Consider the following 23,472-nt stretch of genomic DNA (forward strand, 5'->3'; position numbering starts at 1 on the left):
GAGTTAACTGGTTGTTGAGTTGCAGCTGCCTGTGGCTGACTGCCAACTAGAGCTGTCAGGTATGTGGTGGACTTTGCCCTCAACCACCCCTTTCCATTATACCTAATCTCTACCCACTCAAACAAATATTTGCATATTATTTTTAAGCATATACAGCTATGGATATCCTAAGCTTTGAAAATAAAGGGAGACAACTAAACCCAAGAACTCTGATTTAGCTAAATTATGGCTCTAATCATTTTACTGGCAATTCCTGCTACAATAGTACCACACACTCAAATCCCCAACACATAATTTCCTCAGCCCAAATGTTTGCAGATTAATGCATGGCCTAAAATACCCCTTACCTCTCTCTATCTTTCTGGTCCTTCAAGACCCATTTTTCCCTGGGATTTTAGTTGCTGCATAAGCTTTTGTTTTTGCTACCAATACAGTACACCCTTAATTCTTTAGCTGCTTAAAAACCTAATAAATCTTCATGTACTAAACAGCTTTTCTCTCTGTCTCCTTCCATCTCTTTGATCTAGCCATCCAGGAGTAATCCATGGGTAATTATAACTTCTGAGCTTCTTTTAGCCTAAAAAGAGCCAATTTATCACAAACTGTCATGAATCCTGATTTAAAATTATCAAGAGCCCAATTACCAATAGAAATAAGGGATACTTCTTTCCAATTAAAGTGATTGATTTCACATAAAAACCAAGTAACATTTCACTTTTTAATTATGCATTCTTATCAAATGTGAAGAGGTTCTCCCACATTTTATTTTACATTCCAAGAGTGTACTATAACGAACATTAATCATATGCTGATATAATGCCAAGCCTAATAATTTGACACCTTAATTTGACAGAAACTAATCTATCAAAATATCCTATCAATTTTAATGGTTAATCCTAGTTACTTCTAGCATCTAGTAATTTGGAGAAGCAAAATAAGAAAGCTGATTTGCTATATTCACAGCACAATGCAATGCACAGCTACTCAGAAGCCAGATCCACTGTGTTCAGTGGAGCTGACTCCATAATAACTGGTTAGAATCACAGCCTGATTCACCTATCATATTAAATCCATCCTACGGAGTCATGCTGTTTTGTCTCTCTAGACAGCTTTATTTTCAAGACACTTCAATTTCATATACTTTTATGAAAAAAAATATGAAAACCCAGTTTCAGATAAACTGATACCATCTTTAATACTACCCGTGATGAAATGAAAATATCAAATTACGTATCTTAAATCCCAGCAGACCAGAGAACTTCAACTCCATGCCAAAGCTGTTGCCATCCATTCCTGCACTGTTTTACAAGGGCATTGTGGGAAACAAATCACTTTTCAAATCACTGACTTGATGGTAATTCTTTGGTGGGCAGAAGGCCTGCCTGGGTATTATGTTCTTTCACCCATACTTCTTTTCACATGGAGAAAGGTTTTATTTGGACTGTCTTCTTATTGCCATTGTTGAATCCTGAGATGAGCATTGAGGGAAAGGGGGGTCATGTTTAGTTATATTTTATGTAGGCTTCCAACTTACTACCCCTGGGATAGTGCAGGTGAGAAGTTGCTGTTGGTCTAAACCACAGAGCCTAGGGCTTGCCAATCAGAAGGTCGGCAGTTCGAACCCCCACGACGGGGTGAGCTCCCGTTGCTCAGTCCCAGCTCCTGCCAACCTAGCAGCTCGAAAGTACATCAAAGGGCAAGTAAATAGGTACCGCTCCAGTGGGAAGGTAAACGGCATTTCCGTGGCGCTGCTCTGGTTTTGGTGTTCTGTTGCACCAGAAGCGGTTTAGTCATGCTGGCCACATGACTCGGAAAAACTGTCTGCGGACAAACGCCGGCTCCCTTGGCCTGTAAAGCGAGATGAGCGCCACAACCCCCAAGTCGTCTGCGACTGAACTTAACTGTCAGAGGTCCTTCACCTTTGCACTGACCAACACAGCATTCTCTTAAACTTCCATATAATGACCTAGTTTTCATGTCATAACCATTGACTCCCAGAGAGGTGTTCACACCTGCTTTGCTCTTCCATTAGCCTTTTAGATCAATGTTGAATGGCAGCTAAGCCAAGGTTTGGCTTCTTGCCCAAAACTAGGATGATGATTAAGGCTTCTCCTCCTCAACCACAACATGTGACCATAGGACAAATCTTGGCAACAGCGTAAGGAGGAGACACCTTAAATACATTCCTTAGTTCAGACACACCAAGCCAAAGCCTGGTTGAGCTGCCATGCTGCATCTACTTAAAAGCCCAAGGAGACGCAAGGAGGCTCACTGGAATCAGCATGTTCATGCACTTGTGCAAAGCCATGGCTTGTTTAGCATGACATGCCAATGCAGCCACTGGTGAAAGCAAAAGAACTGGGATCTTGTAATAAAAGTGACTATATACATACAAAATTCTCACAACCTGTCTGTTCAGCTCACTTTAATCACAGGCCACCCATCCAGTGGTGGTCATCAATACTAGTATTTAAAAGGGCAGCTGGATATTGCAGGAGAAAAAGTAGTATGGACCTTCAGACTAGATTGAATAACTACGTATAGGACTGTTTAATTGTTTGTATATGAAAGCAGATTACATATTGGGACTGTGGAGCTTAATTGAGAATATAATGCTAATGGGGTAGCCAACGTGGTGCCCTCCAGCTTCCATTGTTCCTAACCAATGGTCATGTTGGGTGATGGGAACTGGAGTCCAGCAACATCTGATGGGAACCACTTTGGCTAAGCCTGAACCAAGCAATATCCAGACTATGTGCAAATATGAGTTTACTAGTCCACCGCTGAACTGAGGTAGCAGATTCACATAAAATGCTTTTGAACAGATTTAAAACTTCAGGAAGTAGGTTTTAAAAAAAGTGTCTCAAAAATAGTTTCGCATCCCGTTTTGAGTTTTCAAAGTTAAAACAAACAACATCAAATTCACCAGTGATACTTTAAAAGACTTTTATTATTTTTCAATTTAGTATACACAAAGAAAAACTTGGTTATTTTAAACAAAGCAGGGAGGACACTTTCTTCTATTTTGACCCACATACTTTTAAGTAAAAACTCCAGGAAAAGGGTTGTTCTTAATATTATGATGATGATTTTATTAAAGTGCACATGAAATTGTACAAGAAATTGATAACTGTCTCCGTGGCTAAGAAATTCAATCTAGAGAAACGAACTGATCAGGTGGCCAAATTCTATCAACAATGTTATTTCATTAAAAACAAACAAACAGCTAAAGGAACTTTTTTTTTAAAAAAATGCCATGATCTAATGAATGTAGTCTTTGAGAAATAAACAGTTTTGGTTAAAATTTATTTTTAAGGGAAACATTATTGGGCAGATGGGTAAGTTATACCAGAGAGTGAACATGAAATAGAAGGCAAGGGGACGATAAACTGAACCTTCCTTTCACAAGTTAAGTGTGTTGGCCATTTCATACACGACAGTTGTGTCCTACATGGACACAATCTCTGCACAGGTCATTAAAAACACACACAACAGAATTATGTATGATGAGCAAGGGGGGGTGAGGTCATGGCTCAGTGGAAGAGCATCTGCTTGGCTTCCAGGTCCCAGGTTCCAACCCCAGCGTGTCCCTGTAGGGCTGTGACTGCCTAAGACTCCAGAGAGCGGTTGCCAGAAAGTGTAAACAACGCTGAGCTGGAGGGAGCAATGGTCTGACTCGGGAAAGGAAGCTTCCTCGGTTCCTGAACAGGCAAGGCCTCCTTCTGCTGCGAGTGCATCTTCCAAGAAGGCACAAAAGGTGTGACGTGGCCCCTGAACAAAAACGTTCATTGGGGGGAATTGTGTGGGATCTTGTGAACATGAAGGCAATGTTGGTTTCAAAACAGGCAGGAGGGCACAGGGAAAGAAAGTGACTTTGGCTTCTGTGCTGTAAAATGGAAGGGTGCCAAATGTAAATGTCTTTAAGTCAGAATAGTTCAGTATTTTAAAAGCAGAGGATGGAACTGCACGACAGTATAGTTAAGTGTGCGTTTAACAATTCCATGGTCAAAGTCAGCAAAACTTAACAGGCTTCCTGCTTCAAAAACTAAGGCCTGATGTTAACAAAGGATGACTGCGAGTAATTCCCTTAGGCACTAGTGAGGTGTACTTGGAATTATTAAACATATAAAATCTGTTCCCACTGAATGTTATCTAAATACAGTGGTACCTCATGTTGCATAACCTCCAGGTTACGGAATCTTTGGGTTACGGCCACGGCAAACGCAGAAGCGCTCTGTGGCGCCACATGTGTGCGCAGAAGCGGTCCTCCGGTTACGAAATTTTCGGGATATGGCCAGGCCTCCGGAACTGATCCCGTTCGTAACCAGAGGTACCACTGTATTTAACTTTGCTTACCATACTAAAAAGCACATGGCACTCTTAAGGAGGAAACCAACCTCAGGAAAATGTAACAAGCAGGCCCCCGGGGAAATATTTTACGTAAGATGGGATTGTTTGTCAGATCCCTTACACTGAGAACAACAATTTCAGAGAGTTGCCATGTATGCAATACTAATCTCCACAACCCCTCTAACCCACCACCCCTCTATTGTTGTCCCTGCCAAGGTCCCTCAACCATTGCTACTGTGTCATTTCTTTTAGCAGATCAAGATGATAAGGTGACAGCAAGAACTGCAAAGTTTTTAGCAGGGGCAATTAGAATAAGATCTATTATTTGATTGTAACCCCCCAAAATGTATTTTCTATGTTTTTACCTCTATCCTCAGTACATTTTATTTTATTTCAGGCTGCTGAATTATCTCCCTACCAACCCACTTAAAAAAACCCAAATGAACTGCATCCCTCTAGGGACTGTGATAAAACACTGGGGTCAATTCTCAAAGTGCAGGGACAAGCAAGCCTGGATCTTCTACAGCCAAAACCGCTTTGAATATTGGGCAGATGCAAGAGACACTGGGATTTTCATTGGTTTTCAAAATTTGACTGTGGGATTGAAAGCTTTAGTATATAAAATATTTCCACCAGCTTCCAATTCATTACACTTTTATTTCCAAGAGGGGCAACGCTAATTAATTAGAGTTCATGACCGATGCCGCTCCATGAAGCTCTTCATGAATGTTGCTAACTTCTGAACGTCTTCTCTTGTCACAGCATTATACAAAGAAGCACGGATTCCTCCCACAGATCTGAAAGAATAAGGGGAAATGCAGGGAAACAGTACATTTGGAGCGTCCCCCAGTTTCACCAGTGCACTATATTCTTTTTGTAGTCCAGAACATTCATTTATATCAAGGGGAAAGTAACCTCTTTCAGCCCAAAGGCTGCATTCTTTTCTGGGCAAGCCTATTTGGGAAAAGACGCCAGTGGTGAGCAAGGCCAGAGGCAAAAGTGGGCGGAGACCCCAGTGTACCTTCTACCTCTGAACAGCAGGCCAGTTTCTACACACACCCCACTCTGTCCTCCACTATGCAAGAAAGAGGTCTTATCAGAGTACAAGGGAACATTCTGGCAAGGCGAAAGCACTCAATGAAGTTGTGAATCAGGGACAGCGGCGAACATGACCTGGAAAGGCGGTGTGGCAGCTAAAGACCGTATGTGGAGTGGTAAGTCCTGAGGGGCAGATAGAGAGACCTGGAATGATTGAGAGCCATTCATTTCCAGAAGCAGAAAGAAGACTCAAGAAGCAGCTGAGAGCCAGTGTGGTGTAGTGGTTAAGAGCGGTCGTCTCATAATCTGGGGAACCGGGTTCGCGTCTCCACTCCTCCACATGCAGCTGCTGGGTGACCTTGGGCCAGTCACACTTCTCTGAAGTCTCTCAGCCCCACTCACCTCACAGTGTGTTTGTTGTGGGGGAGGAAGGGAAAGGAGAATGTTAGCTGTTTTGAGACTCCTTCTGGTAGTGATAAAGCGGGATATCAAATCCAAACTCTTTCACAGATTGTTTAGTCTACCAAAGCAGATACTGACTGTGGGAACTTATTTCTGGACATGTGCAGTTCCTACAGGAGACCCAGAGAGCTGGTTTTAACCAGTCTTGCTTTTTCTTCTCTTACCGGCAACATGCAGAGCACAGAGACTCTTGTTTGGACTTTAAGTGTACCTTTGTTCTATCGAGATGAACTAAATGCTGCATATTGCAACCTGCTCAAGTAAATGTCTTACTTCACTGATTTATTTATTGCTTCCATGAGTATTTTATTGCCTCTTATGTGCAACCAACCCTCAATGTGCTTCCAGGGAAGGAGCTGTGTTGTTTTCTCTGCCAGTTTAAAGGCTGGCACATGCGGAAGTGAGGGGACACAGGTGGCACTGTGGTCTAAACCACTGAGCCTCTTGGGCTCTGCCCCACCTTTTGCCAACCTAGCAGTTTGAAAGCATACCAGTGCAAGTAGATAAATAGGTACTGCTGTGGCGGGAAAGTAAATGGCATTTCTGTGCGCTCTGGCACTTGTAGCGGTCCTCTGTGTGCCAGTAGCGGTTTAGTCCTGCTGGCCACATGAGCTGGAAAGCTGTCTGTGGACAAACTGGGCTGGGGAAGTCTTCCATCTGAAACCCTGGACTAGATTGGTAGATGACCAATGGCCAAAATACGGTGCTTAAGCAGTAGCAGATTGGGGAAATGGTGACAGTACTGATCACCTTAGTCAAATATTTACTATAAATACCATACGCAAATACGGCATTTCTGCTCATGGACTCTTAATTCATTGACAATTTGGGCATCCAGACTCTAAACTAAATAATAAAAAATGATAAAAAATTGGTTTGGTTATCACACAGCTTTTCAGTTTTTAAAAACTGAAAAATATCTATAAAATTGTGCAGTCAATCATATAAGGGATTTTTCAGACAACACTGAAGCACAGCTAAGCTTCAGCACTAATACAACCTGTATTTTTTCACAACTCTGAGAAATGACAATGCCTCTCATTTTTGTGTGTTCACTTCCTACTGCTCTTTCCGTCACATTGTAACTCAACCTCAGCCAAAGCTTCTTCACAGACTTCTCTCTTACCTATGCCCTTTCAGGGATAGCATGTTGTTTTCTGTAGCTTGATCAAGGAATTTCTTTTCCAGGGCCTCATCGCCCTTAATGCTGCCAATCCGGAAAGGAACATTCATTCTGCTCCTGCTCTTCTTCTCCACAGGACACCTGGAAATTTCACAGAAATATGATTACAGCCATATTTTGGCTTGTTATCAAATGAGTACATATTAATGAACTAAATTGTAGGTGGTATTGGAATTAATGGGCCTAACATAGCCATGTTCATTCATTTTTGGACATCTACTCTGAGTAAAGCTTAATTGACTACCATCCTATGTTTCTAAGTGACATAATCTTTTGTCAGCCACAGAAGTCAGTTCTACTTGCAAACTCTAAAGGGCTACCTGAAAGATAATTACACGGAAATTACATGGGGAAGTGTCAGATGACCTCATCCCTTTATGCTGAAAGAGTGCATGGAGGCATCTGCAAAGGCTAGCCATGCCCCATCGTGGGCAACAGCCATGCCCCTGCTCCTGGACACTTGGCAGGCGTTTATTTGGCATGTGAGAAGACTATGTGTCCCCATGTGTGAAGATCTTCAACACGCCTGCCAAAGATGCTTGAATCATGTGTGTGTGTGTATGTGTGTGTGTGTCTGAACAACTTTTAAATAAACACCAAGGGGAAATAATACACAAAGCTGGCAGGTTGCCTTTCAAAATTAAACTGCTTTGCTGTTTTCTGCAAACAAGTGGTATATAAAATTTTATGAAATAAACATTTTTTTAAGCACAAGAAATGTACTTTTCCACTACAGGCTCCTCTAGCTAGGGAAAGCCAATGAAGCTTTTGTTTTTCCCAGATGTACAAAAAGGCGGCAGCACAGCACAGGGGAGCAAGTGGCAAGAGGCAAGGCTAAAGGGCTCTTTTGCTTGACTGGAAGGAGAACATGCTGCAAATCATTTTATATTACACTTGTCTTCCACCTAATTCTCATCAAATCCAGAAGAAATTCAACAAAAGATTTGCAGCTGCAATTACCAAGAAGCCACATGCAAGCCTGCAGTTACCTCAACTGATGCAGCACAATCTCATCTCAACCACAAGAACTCTGAAGCCCATGTGATATTCTTATTATTATTATTTAGTTTACATATCACTGAATGCCCAAATAGACTTCTAAGCCATCTACATGCATAAAAGCCAATTGCCACAATTTGATAGCAAAGCACTGTTATCTATTCACACTTGAAAAGGAGAATGGGTATTAAATAATTTAGGCCACTTCTGGTTGTGGTTGAAAGGGGTCAACAAGCAGGCACTGTACATTTAAAAAACAATTTCACTGTTTCACACCAGCATACAGCAGAGACACGCAATGCCAACAAACTGTAGCAAGTTTGCATGATGAAATCAGATTCTTGGCGCACTGAAAAGCTGTTCACATTTTGCTCTGTCCAGTAAGGCACTTCGTTGCTTAGGTGGCATTTCACAGGTAAACAGCATCCAGTCAAAAAGCATGGCACAAAATACAGCAGTACATACATACTGATAAGATGCATACAGCTCAACTGCCATCATAACAATGGCCACAACTTTTGTTGTGAATTCCTAAACAGCTGGCCGGCTACAGGCAAAAACCTGTAGCTGCCATGGAGGAAAATAAGTTTCTCCTGGCTATAATCTCACTTAAATGGAATTAACAAGCTAGAAGTTATGAAATGGGTTCAGATGAAGGTAAACCATAACAGATAAAATAAAATAAAATTCCTTCCAGTAGCACCTTAGAGACCAACTAAGTTTGTTATTGGTACGAGCTTTCGTGTTCATGCACACTTCTTCAGATGCACACGAAAGCTCATACCAATAACAAACTTAGTTGGTCTCTAAGGTGCTACTGGAAGGATTTTTTTGTTTTGTTTGAACAACACGGCTACCTACCTGTAACTAGAATATTAGAGATAACATACCATCAAAACATGTGATTTCTAGCATGGCATAGTCCTCTCGCAATATGCACACACACCCAGAAGCTGCTGCTCCTGGGAGAAAGCAAGGCTACAAGTTTTTCACTGAAACACTAGTTTTCCACAAGTGCTTGTGTGGAAAATTTGCTAAAGTCCTAAATAGACGAAGTCCTCTGAGATAGCTCTGCACAGTAACAATGGTAAAAGTCAGGACAACTTACACGTAGAATCCACTGGATCCATCAATAATATCATAAATCATCTGTGACTTCATTTGGCTAAGCTTATCCATAGCTGCAGCTCCGCCATTGTTTCTTACCCAATCCAGGACCAAGCCTGTGATGTAGATACTGGAATCAAAAGAGAAGAGGCACCAATTATTTGCAATGCTATGTTCATGTCTCAATAACAAAAACAGCAAGTTTTGCTTACATGGTATAGAAGAGAAGTAAAACCAACAGGAGAGTGTGTTGGGGGACAGGGAAGAGACAGAGTCATCTGTCCCCAATGCATAAACTCACAAATGCACCCAGTACCTAATCTAAATTGGTATGCCCCATGAAGACCAGGCGTGTGTCATGCCAAGGTGTCAGCAGGCATCCTGTTTCAAACGGTGCAAGCAAGCAAGCCAAATCACATGCAAAAAGGCAAAGCATCATTTTACGGCAAGTGAAACCTGTCAGCCAAACAAGAGAACTTCCTATATAATACTTTGTATTCTAGTTAGAATCTAGCTGCTGGTTAACAGTGCTCTGGGAACACAATACCGTAGAGACAATTGGAGGTTGTTGATATAATGCTAGGGCAAAATTGAAAATTCCCATTGTTTCTTCATCTGTATAGGCCCTGTCATGACTGCTGAAATTATGGTCTAACCAACAAGAGATCCAGTTGTGAAATACTGGTCAAATTAAAGGATCTTGGCTCAAGTGGCAGAGAAGCCATTCAAACTTGCGAAAGATATTGCTGGCATTGGCCTCCTGTTGATACGACAGCATTAACATTTTCATCAAACCTATTTCCTATTTAAAATAACTTAAACCTTTACACCTTGAGCTGTTCTTTTTTTGCAATAGCCAGTAAGAACAATAGTGTCCTGCTGCTTTCATGTAGCCATTGACAAACTCTTCCAAAGAAAGTTACTGAATAAAAATCAGAATGCAAAGCATTGTCTGTGATTTTAGCTACAAAGAGAGAATTCTGCTTGATCACAGGTATTTCCCATGGATGTCACTTTGCATACTAAACTGCTTGTAAAAAGCTAATAGCCATAATCCTAGACATACTTACTATAACTACTATTAATATTAAGCATTCAAATAGTGCTCAAGACTGTTAAAAGTACATTACAGTGTTGTTTGTAAGGATTGCCATTTTGAATGCAAGGAAGATGAATAGCTGAGGGATAATGTCGACCCAAGACTACCTTGTGAATTCAAGGCAGAGATTCCCAACTCAGATTCTCAGCTAACTAGGAAGTTGCTCCTATTGAACCAAGCTGGATTATTGCTAAATCAACAGTGTTTATTGTAGGCAAATAGCCTGAGCCAACTGTATATCACACTGCTCACCCAAGTCATCTGATCTTTTACTGTCCCCATGTGCAGAAAAGCATCATTCACCCTACTCAGCCGGCATGTAGCAGTGTCCTTCTAAGCAGCCTGCCTTCTCCAGGGACCTTCTGGTTGGTCACTACTTTGGAAGCAGGATCATGGGCCCTTTATTTGTAAAGCTGCCATTATGCCAGTGCCTGGATTTGGTCCCAGAATCAGACAAATCTGTATTGTCACTCAGATACATGCCCCATTTCCAGCACATTACACAAAAGCCATGAGCATTAAGGAAGCAGAGAACGTCCAGAAATCAGTGTTCCAATGCGTGAATTGTGTTGAAGCTGGTATGGGGGCTCTAATCCATTTTCCAGACAAAAAGACAGACTTTGATGCCACAACACAAACCAGCACAAGTCTTTGGCAGACAATAAGCCTAAAATATAAAACATTCCTGTTCCTTAGCTATTTTGTTCCATTTCCACATCACTCTTTCTCATTTGCACACCTGTTGCAAAACTGTCCCACACTCAGAGAATTCCTGTATGAGCTAGTTTGGTACCGGTTCATTATATCCTGTACTGGATTTCACATAAGCCTTTATGATCCACAAAAATACAGTGGGGGCAGGGGGCGTAATAGACTGACCCACTTTAAAAGCCACATAGCAAGCTTCCATGCCATCCCCAAAGCAGGTTTAGTCATAGATTTGAATATCAGGGAAATCCTTGTAGCTAGGAAATGCGATTTCTCCCCAGGGGGGAAAAAAGCACTGTTAATCTTCATGCAGCAGATTAACGTCAGGAAGCAAGGACTCCTTTTGGCAAGAGGTTAAAACGATCCGTATTGGAATAATTTAATTCAGTGCTTCACTACAGCAGCTCATGGACATTCAGGTCAGGTCCCCAGCCAACTAATGGCTGCACAGAGAAGAAAGAGAAACAGTCAGAATTACCGAAAAAAGGAAAGAGTTTGGTCAATCTCTTGCAAGACACATGTTGTTTTCAAGAAGCAAACACGAGGCAGAAACATCCAGCCAACTTGCAGGTTACAAATTTTACAGCACTGTAAATATGGAATGTTATAAAAAATGGGTAACTAGTTTACAAATATATAAGAAAAAATGAAGTTTAAAAGTTTGCAATTGTCTGCCCTGAGTTTTATGTCCCTACTACAGTATACAATTATTATGCAAGCTACTGATAATTTAGCAGTTATGGCTTCCAGGAGAATTCAGTTTTTCTTAATTGAAATTATTTTCCATGCATGTAAACCTTTCACTCCATACTCAGGATACTAGAATAATGTAATGGGGCAGGACTTAAACTAGGCACCAAAAATGACCAATAGATGCAAAACTCACCACTGGTCAAATAGGGTACTTTATCAATAATGATGCGTTCTTCCCTTCCACCACACCCCATTTTGTCTTCGCAGAGAAGCTTTTCTTGGTTTTTCTATTTAGCCAGATAGAAACAACCAATCATGTTATATGGCATAGCCATATTTTCAAATTTTAAAATCCTTGCAATGTTTGTGTTGGGCTTGTCAGGGAGAAGGAAATTGTGCTTTTCTGATGGGGTTGTAAACCCCCCTGAAAATGTTTACTTAAAGGGCAATATAAAATTATTTGAAATAAATAAAGTTAAAATACTCCATGCATTCCAGAACACTGCCAACACTCACTATCGAATAAGTAACTTTTGGCATGTGTGAATAAAATCTACACGAAACTTCTAGTGATGGAAAAGGGTTGGGGGGGGCACCAGCCTATTGTACGTGGTAGACACATGTTGCACAATTAAATACTAAGAGATCTGTTTGAACTCCTGCATCTGATATGGTTTTTCTCCACCTTGCAAGGTAACATTCATAACATTTTTCCATCGGTACATCCTATGAAGTTGAAACAGACCTTTAGAAATGGGGATTTAAATGCCTGAAAAAAATAAAATGCCTGTTTTACACTCCTAACCCATTACAGAAAGAAGTTGTAGGAACTGCTTGCATAACTAAAATTTTCCATTCACATAATTCATGTGCTCACACAGTAGATCTGAAGAGTATTTGGTTCAGTAGTCACACTTACACTCACTCACCAACTATTAACTCCTAATTACCCTACTAACAAAAGCTCAACTTCACTGCTGTCAGCAATTCAGAAACACACAGAGTAACCCTTTATTCAGTTTTGCCTTGTTTGCATCCAGAACTGCTAATTAAATTCCATTTAGTAACCATGATGCCTAGATGACAATTAAAATGGAATAGACATGGTTGTTGGTTGGGATTTTGGTCTGGGGAAATAATCACCTGAGCCAGTTCAGCTTGAAACAGGTAAGTCAAGAGATGCATGTAGGCAGTGGGAGGGACTGAAACTATGGGCAGAGAATTTCTCGGCTCAATTCAGACCATGATCAGAAGCAGACCTGGCACTCCCATGACCATCTTTGCAATTTTCGCACAGTGCCGCAATGTGACACTACATCAAGGGCACAACAAAGAATTAGCCAGTACTGCTGTGTAAGCCTATCTGCCAGCAAAATAGGAAGTCCAAAGAAAGCATTATGTCAAGGGTATCTTCAAGTCTGTAGTCAGTTTTGCTGAGGACCAATTCAGGAAAAGGAGGAACTCTGCTAAAATTTATACCACCCTGACATTTTATTTCACTGGGAAAATTTGGTTATGTCACTGAGACGTAACCAACTAACATTTATTTTCTGGAGTAGCTTTATTTTCTGGAATAGCTTGGGGTGGAACCTTATCCCCCTTATCCAATGGGTTCAGACAGCTACCTGTCCAATAGCCTGACATCACAATGACATTAGATAACCTGTTTTTGCATAGCACTGTACACCAAATCAGCAGCAATCAGCTGATCACCGGGGTTTGCAAAACACCATGCATGGCACTATGCAATCATCAGCTGACTGTCAGAGTTTGCAAAGCACTGTGCACCATTTGCAGATGTCTGCAAACTTCCACTTGGCCCAGTCATGTCTTTATCTAGTATAGGGCAGGTGGGCACGGCTTCGCCAAAATGGCCTTGGGGGCCAAATGGAGAGGCCTGGTGGGCCTAATTTAGCCCACAGACTGGACTGCATAGTAAACTTCTGAGTAATTAGCAAAATGAAGGATATTGTACTCCGGCAAAATTACCTGAAGCACGGAGGAGTGTTGTATAGTGAGCTGTTCTCCACTTGCACTTTGTAGTCCAAGACTGTCGGGCACTCTTTGAGCGCAAAGCCAATCAAATCCTCACGTACTATAACCACTGTAACTCCAGCACAGCCTGCATTCTTCTGGGCACCAGCAAAGATTACACCAAACTTGACATTGGAAGTGGGGAGGAGAAAAGAAAGGGGAAATGGATATTAAATCCATGTACTCATTTGTACATTACAGTCGTTTCAGAAGTTGAACGGACTTCCAGAACGGATTCTGTTTGACTTCCGAGGTATGACTGTATAAGCAGAACACATACTGGTGTATGTTCATATACACACAAATAAAGGAAAAGTTCACTGCTGGGAAACATTAGCCAGCTAAATCACTTAACAATGCATATACTGAAAGTGAAATACACTCAGGAGGTCCTTCTCAGGTGATAACTTGCAATGAGATCCTAAATATGTTTTACTCGGAGCAGACCTATTAATGGATCAAATTTAGTCATTCTCATTGAACAAGTGAGTAAAAGCATTACACGAATCAGCTTGAGCAAACCAAGATTTGAGATATTAGGTTACACCATGCAAAGGAACAAACTGCCCTTTTGGAACTTTACCTTAGACACATCCACCGGCCTGGAGAGGAAATTGGATGACATATCACACACTAAAACTGCCTTTCCAACATCAGGGACAAAGTCAAACTCCACACCATGAACCGTCTCATTTGCACAATAGTAGACATAAGAGGCATCGGGGTTAAGGTTCCAAGTGCTTGGATCAGGAATTTCTGAAGCAGGTAAGACAACAGAGAGAGAAACAATGGAAATATTTCCCAGCTAGAAGATTCAGAAGTCCGATGAGATCCAACTTCCTTTAAATATTGAACTTTGAAAGCAACTCTGGTTCAACAAATTTCTATTGCTTTGCCAGCAAAGTTAATTCATTATTGGAATGGCTACAAAAGAGAAACGGGCAATTTCAAAAAAACACCCACCACCCACCATGCTTTCTCATCATGGAAGTAGTAAAGGTAAAGGTAAAGGTACCCCTGCCCGAACGGGCCAGTCTTGACAGACTCTGGGGTTTGTGCGCCCATCTCACATCTATTGGCCGGGGGCCAGCGCTGTCCGAAGACACTTCCGGGTCACGTGGCCAGCGTGACAAAGCTGCATCTGGCGAGCCAGCGCAGCACACGGAACGCCGTTTACCTTCCCGCTGGTAAGCGGTACCTATTTATCTACTTGCACCCGGGGGTGCTTTCGAACTGCTAGGTTGGCAGGCGCTGGGACCGAACGACGGGAGCGCACCCCGCCGCGGGGATTCGAACTGCCGACCTTTCGATCGGCAAGCCCTAGGCGCTGAGGCTTTAACCCACAGCGCCACCCGCGTCCCTACAGCGCCACCCGCGTCCCTGCATGGAAGTAGTAGAGTGTGTTAAATAAACAGGATACCAGGTCCATTCAAAATCATTTCAACTTTCAAGCCAGAACGTAATCTTTTGTAGCATAATAAGGTTGTTAGGTGAGGCCCCTGTGGCCCTTCAGACGTTGCTGGACTAGGACTTCCATCATCCCTGACCACTGGTATGCTGGCTGAGGCTAACAGGAGTTGGGATCCAGCAAATCTAGTAAGCCATAAGTTGTCCACCCCAATCTACATGATGCATGCTAATCCTCATTGATGCCAATGTATTTTGTGAACTTAACAGGCTACTCACACACCCAAACAGCAACACAGCATTTGCAAATGGCTGTGTTATAATGTAGGAGTTGCTGCTACAGACATGCTGGTGACATGCATAAGCTACACATGTATCAAGAACTACATTTCCCATCAGCCCCAGACAGCACAACAAATGGTTCTGAAGGGTAAGAATTGTAGTTCAACAACAGCTGGAAGGCCACAGGTTAACCAGTCGTGCTTTAGATTCAGGCTTCCCCAACCTGGCACTAGGGCTGGGCGATATCTGGTTTTCAACCTCCCTGCAGTGGTGGAGGGTGTGCCACACTTCCCCACAGCAGCAGAGGGCCTTGCCAGGCCTCCCCATGGCGGGAGAGGGTTCACTGTACCTCTCCACGGTAGCAGAGGGTGCAACACACTCCCCGCAGCAGAAGGTCCCATACTACCTCCCCACGGTGGCAGAGGATGTGCCGCACTTCACTGCAGCAGCAGAGGACCTTGACAAGACTCCCTGTGGCGGTGGAGGGCCTTAAAATTTAAGGAAGTAGTAAATTTAATAAAAATATTAAATAAACTTCCATATAATATATTTAATATATTTTCAACTAATTTAAGAGTTAAAAAAACAAGGCAAAGGATCCCTGACAGTTAAGTCCAGTCGCGAACGACTCTGGGGTTGCGGTGCTCATCTCGCTTTACTGGCCAAGGGAGCCGACGTTTGTCTGCAGGCAGTTTTTCCGGGTCATGTGGCCAGCATGACTAAGTAGCTTCTGGCAAAACCAGAGCAGCGCACACCGTTTACCTTCCCGCAGGAGTGGTACCTGCCAGTGTGGTGTAGTGGTTAAGAGCGGTAGTCACGTAATCTGGGTAACCGGGTTCGCGTCTCCGCTCCTCCACATGCAGCTGCTGGGTGACCTTGGGCCAGTCACACTTCTCTGAAGTCTCTCAGCCCCACTCACCTCACAGAGTGTTTGTTGTGGGGGAGGAAGGGAAAAGGAGATTGTTAGCCGCTTTGAGACTCCTGAAGGGGAGTGAAAGGCGGGATATCAAATCCAAACTCTTCTTCTTCTTCTACCTATTTATCTACAGTGGACACTCTGGTTGCAAACGTGATCCGTGCAGGAGGCACATTTGTAACCCGCAGCGCTGCGTCTGCGCATGCATGGGTTGCGATTAGGCACCGCTGCACATGCGCAACCGCCAAAACCCAGAAGTAACCTGTTCCAGTACTTCCGGGTTTCGGCGGGTGCGTAACCCAAGAAAACACAACCTGAAGCGTCTGTAACCCAGGGTATGACTGTACTTGCACTTTGACATGCTTTCAAACTGCTAGGTTGGCAGGAGCTGGGACCAAGCAACGGGAGCTCACTCCGAACCACTGACCTTCTGATCAGCAAGCCCTAGGCTCACCTGCACCCCTAATTTAAGAGTATTTTAAGTGATTTACTAGTCAAGTTGCATCTGCTTCCCCACTCAGAGGTCTAAGTGGAATATGTGCATCCAGAAGCCCCATTGAGTTCAACTAAACTAACTTCTACTTTCCTGGGAGTAAGCCCCACTAAATTCAGTAGGGCTTGCTTGCAAGTAGACACACATTTACTTGCACTGCTTACTGAAAAAAACCCTCCCCATCATTCTCACAAGCAAAATGAGCGCCGCACCCCATAGTCGCCTTTGACTGGACATAACAGTCCAGGGGTCTCTTTCCTTTACCTAATGTTTGCACAGTCTCATAAGCTGTTCTGAAAGCGGGGACAGAACCCTAATTTATGCACTGCACAGCAGACACACAATATCATCATGCATTTGGTTGAAAGGGTAGAACAAGATGTGTTTCACAGATACAGAAAGTTGCCCTATTCTTTTTCATCATGGGCACTTCCAGGCCAGCACTCTTGTCAAACTGCATTTCTGCTTTGATCCTCACTCTCCCTCTACTGATTTTCCCATGCTCCTAAACTTTTGTTTTCTTTTTCTCCCACGCACAATTTTACCCATACATGGTCCAATAACTTTGATGTAATGCGCCCACAGAAGGGGGGGAGGGCCAAGATGGGAGTGTAACAGCCAGATTTAGCCTCTCCTAAAAGCAATGTGCAGAAGCAGTGCAAATCTGGCAGTTTTTGAAAAGACCATTAAGAAAGATGGTCAAGGTCAAGGGCTAGGAAGCAGCAGCGAAAGCTTCTTATCCAGGCCAAATCATAAGAATGGCTGCATTTCAGTAATGAGATAACCAGTTTTCATACTTTGGGACTCTTTAGGATTGTAGTAAATATTACACACACAGTTTGTGTTTTTATAAAAAACAGAAACAGTAAGCAGGAAAGAAAATGCACATACAACAGTTTAGCTTCCACAAACGTTGAAGTTTGCAAGTTTACTTACTTGTATAACTAGAGAGTTTAGGATGAACAAGGTTCACTTTGGCATATTTCTCTGCTTCCTTGGCTGCTTTTGCTGACCAAGCTCCTGTAACCACATAGTCAGCACACCTGGCTTCTTTGAGCCCAATAAGATTAAGTGGGACACCACTGAATTGTCCAGATCCACCTCCTTGGAGAAAAATCACTTTGTAGTTGTCTGGTATTTTTCTGTGCAAAGAAGTATCGGGAAAATGAAACAATACTATCAGTTCAGGATTCAAAATATTTGACAGTTGTTGTTCTCCAAATTAGATCCCCGGTGAAAATATCAGTTATAGATCAATGAAACCTTTTTGTTAAAATGATGTTTTACATTATTTGTAAACAGTTACTATCCAGTATTTCAACAGATACACAGTATTTCAGTATAACCCTCTGTCAGACTAATAAGCATTAGATATAATAGTCTACATATTTCAGCTTCCAAAGAAAATAAGAAAAATGTTTCTAAGTTGTTAAATTCCAGAAGCTCTATAAATGATGGTACTGAACCAATCAGATTAATACAACATGAAGTAGAAAGCCTTGTGCTGTGGGTGGATGACTGATGACAATGCAAAATTACAGATAATCAACTAGGCGTGTGCTTGGTGCTGCTGAACAAATTTTAGCAGAGTGAGGAATCTTACAATGCTGTTCCAGAATGAACTGCAGAAGTCAAAATTTATAGCCAGTCCAGATACATGCAAAAAAGTACCTACTGTATTTTTTGCTCTATAAGACACACTTTTCCCCTCCTAAAAAGTAAGGGGAAATGTGTGTGCGTCTTATGGAGTGAATGCAGGTGGGTGGCTCTGCTCAGCGCTACCTTTAAAGAGCGCGTGGAGTGTGTGTGCGGCTCTTGGGGGCTTTAGAGCCACACACACACTCTCCGCGCTCTTTAAAGGGAGCACGGCTCTTGGGGGAGCCTTAGCCATGTGCAGCCTCTCCCGGGCAGGGGATGAAGGCTCCCCTTGCCAGGGAGAGGCTGTGCATGCCTATCCCATAAGCCAGGACAGCCAGCAGGATTGCTGCGCATCGATCCTGCTGGCTGTCCTGGCTTCTGGGATTCAGAATATTTTTTTCCCTTGTTTTCCTCTTCCAAAAACTAGGTGCGTCTTATAGAGCTAAAAATACGGCAATCTCTTTGACATTTCTTGTTTGTGAAGCATCACTTGAAGCCCGCTCCCAGATATACTAGGCAGAATTCTAGGCTGCCCTGCGGATCTCGGACACTTCACATGCTCCAGTCTTCAATCATGGACACCACAAAGGAAGGCCTACTCTTGACTTCTTCAGAGAAAAATTGAGCAAATATTCCGTATCTTCATCTAACCCATGTGTGGCGTTTGCCCTGCTATGTTTGTGACATCATACTGGGTTCATAGGGAAAGGGTTAACTAATTGTAAAATGACTAACCAATGGGAACCCAGGGGGCAGAGTTAAGTGTGCATAAGTTTTAAGCACAGAGGTTTTTAGAGAGTTAGAGTTGTTGAGAAGACAGTCTGGAGTTAGAAGAGACAGAGAAGGTAAGTCTGTGGGTTGGGCTAGTCTGGTGTGAGAGAGGGAGAGAATTTGTTAAGAGGAGTCAGTCAAACTGTTGAGATAATCAGTCAGAAGGTATTAGGAAGGTATAAGAAGAGAGTAACTGGTTGGTGGCAGCGGGGAAGCAAACACAGTGGTGTCACAGGGATCAATAGACCAATAAACGTCCAGGGACCCCATGTGATCGCCACACCATGGTACTGTGCTACAGTTGCAAGTATTACATGTATTTTGCACTTGTCAATACAATATTAGAACAATAACCAAACCTGCTGGCAACCTTTTAGGAACAAATCATTCTAAGAACAGGAACGCAAAGTGTTTGGTCTTGTGTCCATATCAATAAAACAGACACTTTGATGAACTTACTGTAAAAAAATTACACATGGAGTGGGAACTGTACTACAGTTACTATGTCTTCAGATTAAAGGCTTTTTAGAATGTGAATAAAAATGGTCACTTACAAGAGTTCACGCAAGCACTTTTCAGCTGCTTTGACAATTTTTGAAAAATCAGATGATCTGTGGCTCATTTCTGCAACAAAATAAATATATCAGAAATGACACAATACAAACCGTATCACTAAAATAAATTTGGCTTTATAAAAATGCCATCTTTTAATTCACATTTATTCAATGGAGATAGAAGATCAGTGGGTACAGGAACTGTGTTCAAATGTCCACTTCCTCCACTGCAATGAATAGAGAACTCTTTTCAGGCAGCACAGCTACGTACATCAGAGCTCCTACAGCCTTGAGGAAATTGCTAGACCAGGGTGACAGCTTCTGTTTCAGCACCATAGGGGGCAGAAACTGCAAAGGTAGCTGGATCCTCAATTCACTTCACTGGAAAGTGAAAGGGAAATAGCAAGAGCTGGTGTTGCAGGAGCCGTAGCTGGATTGTTGCAGGTGGCTCAGGAAGACCAAAGTTTAAAGTCCTGCTCAGCTACAAAGTTCATTGGGTGACTCTGAACCAACTGCAGTTTCTCAAGAGAAAATGAACACCCCTGGCCCCTTCAGACACCTGCTTTCCAGAGCTCATTGGTGCAAGGGTGGGATAAAAGTTGGAGATATATTTCAGAAAGGATAATTCTCAAACTGGGAATGCCTACATTTAAATGTGTAGCTCTTTCTTGTTGTGTTCATTAGAAAATACAATTAAAAGCTCCAAATGCTAAAAAGACATCAAGAATAAGTAAGAGTGCCTTACCAAGAACACTAATGCCAAGGCCATTATAATTCACCAACTCTTTCTGGGCTTCTAACAATACCTACAAAAGAAATCAATTCGATATCATTGTGGACATTTCAATGTCAAATCTCACAAATCCTAGTTACTATATAGAATCATTTGTAAGTGTATGTGTTATCCAAGCATGGGCAGACATACCAGGTTGTTTTCTATCACCTAATACTTTTTTGCTTCTTTTTCCTTTTGCTATTGTAGAACTGGAGATACCAAAGACACATCCAGAGACTTTCTGCACACTAGGCATGCACCTTCTACTTTTGAGCTATGCTTTCTGAGCTTGTATATTTCTTATAAAAAGGAATTCTTATAAAGACTTTTAAAAAGACGGATTCAACAGGATCGGATTATGTGTCGTGTCGCCCATGGTTATTACAATATGGCTAAAGTTTTAGCAACCAATCACAGATTTTTCAGTGTTTCAGGTACACTGTCCTACACTGGGAATGGGTTATTAACAAAACACCTCGCATCCAGAGTCATTCTCTCTTTGCACCGATGTGAAAGACTGCTGGAAGACCTAATTTATCATTTTCATGCACAGCATTTTGGACAGATAGGGCCTTACTGGCATTACTAACACTGGCATTACTAACACTGGCATTACTAACACTGGGCATTACTAACACTGGGCACCATTTTCCGCCAGCAAACCACTGAAAAATAAAGGCATTTTTCAATAGTCATTGTTTAGGTACAAGTTCTATTGAACATCAAAGTTCCTTTCTAGCTGATTAATCAGATTCAGCACAACAATAAGACACTAATGCACAATCCTTTGATTAGAAACGGCATCAAACTCATGTTATTAGGGATGGGCAATCTGGTTCTCTAACTGTTGTTGGACTACAGCTTCCATCTTCCATGGCCCTATGGCCTGGAGCTTATGAGGGTTGGAATCCCACAACATCTGGAGGACCACAAGGTTCACATCTCTATCAGAATATTATCTATGAAGATTAATTCAAATGAAAATGTTTGCTGCAGACTTCTAAAGCAGTCTTTTAGAAAGTAGCAACAACTTCACAGCTTCCCATGAGTGTAGCCAGGATTTATGTTTTTGGGGGGAGGGAGAACCTCAGTTAAACATTTTTATTGATTTACTTGATTAGGACAGGGCAGCTGCCCCCCCCCCCCCGGCTATGTCCATGCAGCTTCCAGGTCCAAAAGAGAACAATGCACAAGAGTGCTTTAAACTAACTAAAGCGCTTAGGAATGCAATTCTTATGGAAAGCTGGAAAAATAATTTATATCTGATGGAGCCAAACCTCTCCCATATGTGGTTGGATCAAGACAGATGCTGATGTAACTTTCTGAGCAGATGAGTTTACAGTCAGCTTATTACTATCATATGTTGTATAAAATCTATTTCTCCAGTCGCCTGACATTAAACTAGGATATCTGCAAATGTTTTTCTGTCCTACATGTTCACAAAGCATTTATTCAGCAGTGGTAAACAAAGGGTTCTTTTAATTCCAGCCCCACGCACAAACAAAAGGGGTAAGCATTTTTATTCCATGAGCTCTGATATTAGTAGCTTTTTCAACTGGAAAAAACCAAGCAAACTATATTCCTTTTCACAGCTGTTGGAGAAAGGAAGGGGGGAATTTAGGTAGTTTTTCCACAGCTGCTGGGACACACCTCCACAGAAAGAGAATGCGTACTGTTCTTAAAACCCCTGAAATGGCCCTTGTGTTACAGCTCAACAAAACGTTATGCTGTAATAAAAGCCATGCAAAGCATTTGTTTAGGAGCGATAGGAAGTTAAAATGGGTAACCAATAATAGATCTGGGAGCATAGGTTCGACATTTTAAAACAGACATATGTCCTTTTAAAGAGAGTGGGAGCCAGAGACAAAACGCGCTTTGCACTCTTCCAATACAAGGCTTTGGGAGTTAAAAAGAGGAGGGGAAATTGCCAGATGTTCTGGGACAGCATCGAAAAAGCTCCCCCCCCCTTTACTACTGTTAGCAATTGCTCTTTAGATCACTGCCAGCATAGAAGACGCCAGCACAGCAAGAAGATAAACGAAGATAGGAAGAGGCGTGCTAGTGCGAACTTGCCAGCTAATTAGCGTACTTGACAAGAATCCAGTACAGCACTTTTTAAAAGCCCCAGCCTTTCTCACCCTTTGCTCCACTTTAACCACGAATGCAAAATCCCTCCTTTGTTACAACTTGCTAACACCCGTCTCGAGGCAGCTCTCGAACGGCAGAATGCGGGAATGTCCTCTGTACCTAAAGCAAACACTTGCAAATTGCCCCTTAGAGATATCGCTTCCACAGTATAATAGCTGTTGATCTTTTCACATAACCGCGCGGAGAGGACGGGAACACAAGCACGCCCCTTTTGCAACATCTCTTAGCATTGTGGAATGCTGATTCGGGGAGTCTCTTCCCTGATCAACGATCCGCAGCTCCTACTGCTGCGAACTAGAGAACTCCCGTCCCGAGGGCACCAAAAAGCGCGCACCCCTAACGCGTTATCGGAAGGGCAGCCTTAAGTTGAGCGGGGCTTACTTCCAACTTACAGCACAAGCCTACTCGGAAGCAAGCCTGGCCAGCTTCCATGGTTAGGTGAATACAGGACTGCAGCCACGGCGACACGGGCTTCCGAAGGCACACGCATAGGATCGGGCTGCGCAGTGCAAACCCTTCCCCCCCCTCGCGCATCTTGCCTGCAGGATTGAGCCCCCGCGGAGCACGTACCGGCAGCGGCAGCTTCGCGGGTCCCGCGCCGAAGTTGGCCACGTGCTTCTGGGCGTCCATGGTGCGGGCGATGCTTCCTCCGCGTCCCTCCGGCTTTGTGGGGCTGCAGCCCCGCCGCCTCTCCGGATATTCCCAAGCCCTGCGACCTTGAGCGTGCCTGCTTCCCGATTGGCTCCTTGGGCCGAGGTATGGTAATTGCCACGCTCCGATTGGCCAGCGGCTTGCGTCTGGCCGAGCCATTGGCC

The 23,472-nt window shown here is 42.8% G+C and overlaps 1 protein-coding gene across 1 annotated transcript; it reads right to left on the reverse strand.

Annotated features, from left to right (window-relative positions):
- Window positions 1-2,932: 2,932 nt before the first annotated feature.
- On the reverse strand, window positions 2,933-23,381 carry PSAT1 (phosphoserine aminotransferase 1). The gene is made up of 9 exons (XM_082241638.1): window positions 23,228-23,381; window positions 20,480-20,540; window positions 19,735-19,804; window positions 17,708-17,913; window positions 14,257-14,429; window positions 13,629-13,798; window positions 9,141-9,269; window positions 6,977-7,114; window positions 2,933-5,147 (listed from the first exon to the last, which is right to left on the reverse strand). Exons 1-9 carry the CDS (start codon window positions 23,285-23,287, stop codon window positions 5,042-5,044), a joined length of 1,113 nt encoding a protein of 370 aa, XP_082097764.1. The 5' UTR covers window positions 23,288-23,381; the 3' UTR covers window positions 2,933-5,041.
- Between the last annotated feature and the right edge of the window lie 91 nt (window positions 23,382-23,472).

Source organism: Podarcis vaucheri (genome assembly GCF_965113315.1).
Source record: "Podarcis vaucheri genome assembly, chromosome: 11".
In the NCBI taxonomy this organism is placed as follows: domain Eukaryota; kingdom Metazoa; phylum Chordata; class Lepidosauria; order Squamata; family Lacertidae; genus Podarcis; species Podarcis vaucheri.